The 6148-nt window shown below is 42.9% G+C and overlaps 1 protein-coding gene across 1 annotated transcript in view; it reads left to right on the forward strand.

Annotated features, from left to right (window-relative positions):
* helz (helicase with zinc finger) overlaps positions 1–5388 on the forward strand; it is a 65669-nt gene extending 60281 nt beyond the window's left edge. Inside the window, exons 29-33 of the mRNA XM_028595170.1 lie at positions 83–584; positions 1031–1286; positions 1578–2319; positions 3198–3489; positions 3664–5388. Coding sequence (XP_028450971.1) covers positions 83–584; positions 1031–1286; positions 1578–2319; positions 3198–3489; positions 3664–4040 — 2169 coding nt within the window. The 3' untranslated portion in view covers positions 4041–5388. The remainder of the gene's footprint in view (positions 1–82; positions 585–1030; positions 1287–1577; positions 2320–3197; positions 3490–3663) is intronic.
* The last annotated feature ends 760 nt before the right edge of the window (positions 5389–6148 follow it).

A 6148-nucleotide genomic window follows, 5' to 3' on the forward strand; every position in this document is an offset into this window, starting at 1 on the left:
AGCAACTTGATTATTTTATGTAGAGCCAAAAGTGTTTGCTCATGAAGTTTTGGATTTTTATTTTATTTTTTTTTGGGTCCAGGGAGAATTAGACACAGGCCAAAGTCGAAGTCTAGACTCGCAGGCAGATGGGCTAGTTGGATTTCCTAATGCGCTGCTCCATCGAAAAGATCCCTCAGCTGCCCAAAGACCTCTCAACTACCACCTGGCACCACCCAACCAAGCTTTTCCTCCACATCCTGCCGGTGGAAGAGCCTTCCCCCCACAGTATCCAGTCTCTAGGCTTCCTTATCGGGTCAGCCAGCCTCAACACCCCGGGATGGCCCCACAGAGTCAACAGCTCAGCCCTGCATACACTGGTGGTAGCCACAACGCTTCCTTCTTTAGTGGTCCCATACCCCCTCACAGGGCTGTCCAGTCTCCCACTTTGGATGGTTCAGAGCCTGGAGTGGTGGAGGAGATGAGTAGCTCTATTAGAACTCCAATGGGCCATTCAGGGGGCCACCACCCAGGCCTGTCGCAGCATAACAGGGTCAACAGCTTTGGGGAGGACGGACATGATGGAAGCCTGGGAGATAGTTTGGGTAAGTGGAGGATCTTTTTGAATAAACAACTGAAATTTCAGCAGATGCAGAAGATGTTGGTTGTAATGCCAGCTCTTTAAAATATTAAAATGTTAAATATTTTGAAATTCAGTTTGAAAAGATCCTTCCTATGACTTATTTGGCAAGATCCTTTGTTTTCTGTGAGGCTAATCTGTAGCTGCCTTCGCCCACAAGTTAAACCAGATGTCACTTTCGTATTTGGTCTATGGGACTAAAGCTAGTATTGTTTATTACACTGCTCAAGTGTAGAGAAATTATGCAATTATATCTAGTTCTATGGTTCCTTTCCTGTATTGAAACATTTACTAGATAATCATTCATAGTATATCAGTTTAAAGAGCTTAACAGTGTACAGTACCATAGCCCACCGAGTCATGAGGACCTCACCAGTGACTCTAAAACTAATCATGTGGTTCCCCTTTCAGACCTTCAGGGTCCATTGGCTCTAGAGGCCCTGAGCCAGCAGCAGCAGGCAGCCAGACTGGGCCAGTGGGGGGAGGCTGCAGGCCCTTTTCTCCAGGGCAGCGTTGCCTTCCCTCTGCCCCAACAGCTCGCCCACCTTGCTCAGCCTGGCATAGCTCGCTTCCCCCATCAGCTGCTCAGGGCAGCTAGTTGGGGCCTTAGTGCCAATATGGAGGATGAAGCTGTCACTTCTGCCCCAACTGGGCCACCTTTCACCAGGCAAGACTAAGCACCATTTTAAACTTGATACTAAAGAAATATTGCCGTTTTTCCAATGAACATATTATGTAAGATTTAAAAATCGACTATAACAGCACAGCTAGCTAAAACAAGATAACTACTTGAAATTTGACTTACACCGTAACCATTGCTGTACGTTTCTTTTTGTTGGTTGCCATGGCTATTGTTAAACCTTGTAATTGTCGTTCCTAAATAGTTTTCTTTTCCTTGCTCCTGCTTACAAACATAATACAGAGTTCAGATGTAAAGAAATACATTTTCAACTTCCAGGTACCCGGGCCTCTTGAGAGAGATGCCCCCACAGGAACAGTCTGAACGCAGGGATGCAGCTGAGATGCAGCCCCCACCCCAATCTCGTCTCCTCCAGTACCGCCAGTCCCAGCCCCGAGCCTCAGGTGACCCTTCGTCCTCCTTAGCCGCCACCTCCAATCATGCAGGCCCTTTCCCACCAGGACCTTACTCCCACGACGCAGGCCGCGATCTCCTTAACGACACCCTTCTCAACAACCCAGCTCTGCAGCAACCGCACCCGGGGAACCCCCTGTATAATACTGGTAGCTACCCACATCAGCCGCCAGCCCACTCTGCCAGCCCCCCTCCCTCCCAGGTCAAATACCTTTTGCAAGAGGCCCAGTGGCCTCATGGTGGAGCTGCGTCAGTGAGCCAACCACAGCAGAACCACCTATTAGGGAACCAGGGCCACAGCCTTCCTTATGGACTGTCCATGATGCCTCACCCTAATAGACAAGAGCAAGTCCACCTGATGCAACTTCACCATCAGCACCAGCAGCAGCAGCAACAACAACAACAACAACAACAACAACAGCAGCAGCAGCAGCAGCAGCAGCAGCAGCAGCAGCAGCAGCAGCAACACCAACAACCACAACAACACCAACAACAACAACAACAACAACACCAACAACACCAACAGAGTCAAGGTCCAGACCAGGAGTCCTACCATCCACTGTCCCCCAGAACATCAGCAGCCACAGCCCTTCACAATGTAGATGAGGTAAGTTTGTTCATTTATTTGGATGTTTATTATTTGGATCCCTGTCAAGGTATCTAAACATTTGCCGTATACTGAAATAAAATATCTAAACTTTAGTTAGGAGGAGTTAAATGTCCCATGACATGGTGCTCTTTGGATGCTTTTATATAGGCCTTAGTGGTCCCCTAATACTGTATCTGAAGTCTCTTTCCCAAAATTCAGCCTTGGTGCAGAATTACAGCCACTAGAGCCAGTCCCACAATGAGCTTTCCTTAGGATGTGCCATATATGTGTCTGTAGCTATTGAGAAGAAGAGGGGGCCATGATGTCTCTCTCTCTCATGGGTGGGCCGAATTCTCTGGGCGGGCAAAGCAGAGAAAGGGGAGGTAATCTTGCTCCTTATGACCTCATAAGGAGAAGATTCCAGATCGGCCCATCTGAGCTTTCATTTTCTCAAAGGCAGAGCAGGATACCCAGGGCTCGGTTTACACCTATCGCCATTTCTAGCCACTGGGGGACCATAGGCAGGCTGGGCGAACTCATATTAATGTTAAATGCCAAATTAATGCCATGGGACCTTTAAGGGGACACAGGCTTCAGTGCAGGCTAAAACTACTTCAGATAGATGCTGTAGTAACTATTTATACAAACCTCTGTATGCCTGTAGTTTGCAAAACAATGAGGTGCTCTGTGCACAGCAATGGTGCAGGAAGTAGAATGTTATTTGACAAATACTTGCACAGGAGTTGTTGTGTTTTTGCTTTTATTTATGCCTCCATCACTGAATCAGTAAGTGCTGTGAAAGGATGATGCTGTTGTGCTTGTTGTTTATGTACATCTGTGGTTCTGTGTGACTTAGTATATCGTTTTCACCTTTTTTCTCTATTTCATCCATCCAGTATGAACCCAGAGGTCCAGGCCGGCCTCTCTATCAGCGCCGCATCTCGTCTAGCTACCCAGATGAATCGTCTCCAGCCAACGCCCACAATGCCCTTTCCCAGCAGTCTCAGCCCTGTACATCAGACCCCCAGGACCACCCTCATCCGCACATACAGCATCATCAGCACCCACATGCCCCGTATGGTTACCCGTCACATGACCTCTGGCCCAGTAATGGTGGGGGTCCCGGCCCGTTCCAGAACATTCCATGTAACGGAGCCGGCTCACTCGCTCAGCACCGGGACCTTCTGGGTAAGTATCTCCAAATATGCTGCTGTTAGGCATTATGTTCTTTTACACATAGTTGTTTTGTTACTTTTGAGAACTATATGTATATTCATGTTCCATCTAAATCTAATTTATCTCCGCAATCTTTTTGGGGCACCTTTTTCTATCTTTTAATCATGTCATTTTCGGGTCCTGCAGCTTCCAAGGCCCTTCGTCAGACGGAGGAGCAGGTGAAAGCCGAGGCCACAGCAGCACAGCAGACGCACCCACACGCCCTCAACTCCCTTCAGCACCTTGGACAGTTTCCTCCTCTCATGCCCAATAACAAGCAGCAGCAGCAGCCGCAGCCGCCGCCGCCGCCACCGCCGCAAGCTCCCACAGAGGCCAACCAGGGGGCTCCCAATTTAAGCAAACCACCCACCATGTCGTATGCCAGTGCCCTCCGCGCTCCACCCAAACCCCGAGCTGTTCGCCCTGAACAGGTCAAAAAGAACAGCGACCCTCTCTCCCTCCTACAAGAGCTGAGTATAGGAAGTTCAAATGGTAGCAATGGGTATTATTCCTACTTTAAATGAGTGTCACCCCCCCTTCCCACATAATAAGTAAGTGATGAAATATAAAACTAAACAAAAAAAAAGGCAAAATTGTTTTTAAAAACAACAACAAAAAATATAGTGAAAAGTGCATTTACAAATTGTTTCTATTAGTAGGTTTGTTTTCTGCATTTTGTTTCATTTTAACTTTTTATTTGTAACGGTCATCTTTTCTCCTGTTTCACATATCTGTGAAGAAAATAAGTATATATAATGAATGCATTACTGGTATATATACATACTCATTATGTATATATGAATATATACTTATATTATCTACACTTGTATATGTACGTAATGCTAAAAAAAAGTTATAAAAATAAAAAATAAAAATAAAAAAGGCGAGATTTGGTTGACCACTTAGCTAACTGCATATTTTTCCTTATTGAAGTTGGTTTTGTTGGTTACTAAATAAGTATGTTGAAGTTTTTATCATTTTCTCTTCCTCAGTTTTGAGTGGACGTTACGTCTTGGTTTTCATACTACTGTAATTGTGGTAACGAACAAAAGCTAAGTGGTCAACTGACACAGAAACTACATGGAACAGTGTATAGAAGTAGATAAATTTTCCTCTAATCTGTAAATATAAAGAAAATAAAAGACTGAATTGTATGCCACAGACATGTCCTTAAATTCCTGTATCATGCTAGCATTTGCATTATGAATTATTTTCCGTTTGTTGGCTTCTGATCCTTAATTCTTAGACATCCTGGGAATAGCTGGGAATTATCTTCAGTGATTTAGTAGTATATGGAATCATTTACTGAAAAATAACAATACAAATATTAATTGCGTATTTTACTTTTTACCGTTGTCTCATCAGCAACCATAGATGCAGTGTGAAAATGTCAAAATAGCAACAACCATGTCATTCCCCCTTTTGTTTGTTTTAAGGATCAGAGAACATCAGACATCGCATTCTATGATAAAATAATCCCAAACTGCTTCGCTTGTGGCCGATGCTCAGTCATTTTATTATTTCTTTTGTTTGTGTCAACAATAATCTTCACCACGGAAATTGTTTCTATAACTGCTGGGGATATGAAATGTGTTTTTAATTTTTTGTCACTAATTGACTGAGTTCTTTTTTTTTTTTTTTTTTTTTTTTTGGAGAAGGTTGCAGTATTAAGGTTTGTGAAAGTGAAGAGAGAGTGGTGAGGTCAGACTGGTGTGTCATGATAGGTAAGTTGACACTGAGGATGTGATCAACACTGCCAGTCAGACGTTTTTGAACAAGCTAAATGTTAGCATTTTTGGTTACATCTGAAGTATATTGAAACTAGATTAATTGCATTTACCCTGAAATTAGAAAATACAAATCAGTAACACACTGTTGTGGCCTTTTATTTGATTGGAAATGGCCTGGATCTTGGTCAACAGCATATACTGTATAATTTAGATTGTTGATGCTGTCTATGCTTTTAACATACTGTTGGTCTCACAGATGTTTTTCAGTCATAGTTTCTAGATGCCTTTTCATAGTGTAAGAAGACCATTTGCCATTTTCTCTGTAAAATAATCGTTTAATCTCTGAAGTAATATGAACCTTATAATAAACAATCACATATCTCATCCATAAGCTAGTATTTGCTCCCATTTCAACAAAAATCATTGATCATTGACTGTAAAATTCAAAGTCTAAAGCATCCTTAATTTTTGTTTTTCTAATTTCAAGGCATTCAAAGCAAAGATTAAAAAGAAAATCTCTTTCAACACTCTGGAGCTTGAGATTTACCAAAAGAGTAACGCAGATACTATACAGTAAGCTGTTCAAAGACGTATGCCTGTTAATGTGTCTTTATTTTAGACTGCATAATAAGAATGAGTCGTTAATGTTGTGTACGTTGTTCCTGGTCATTCGGAGAACTACATTATACACATTTTCAGTCTGATTTTATGGATATGTCAATATTAAAGCGGTAGATTAATCTCATTCCCTTTTTAATTTAATTGGAAAAAGCTCTGGGACTGTGCTTTACGTTTGTGACATCCACGTTACTTTCTTCTCTCACAACCTAAAACCCATAATGATCATAACACAGGAACATTTCACGTTTGAATTCCAGTCAGTGAGTTGCTCGTTATTTGTT

Source organism: Perca flavescens, chromosome 2 (genome assembly GCF_004354835.1).
Source record: "Perca flavescens isolate YP-PL-M2 chromosome 2, PFLA_1.0, whole genome shotgun sequence".
NCBI classification, from domain to species: Eukaryota; Metazoa; Chordata; class Actinopteri; order Perciformes; family Percidae; genus Perca; species Perca flavescens.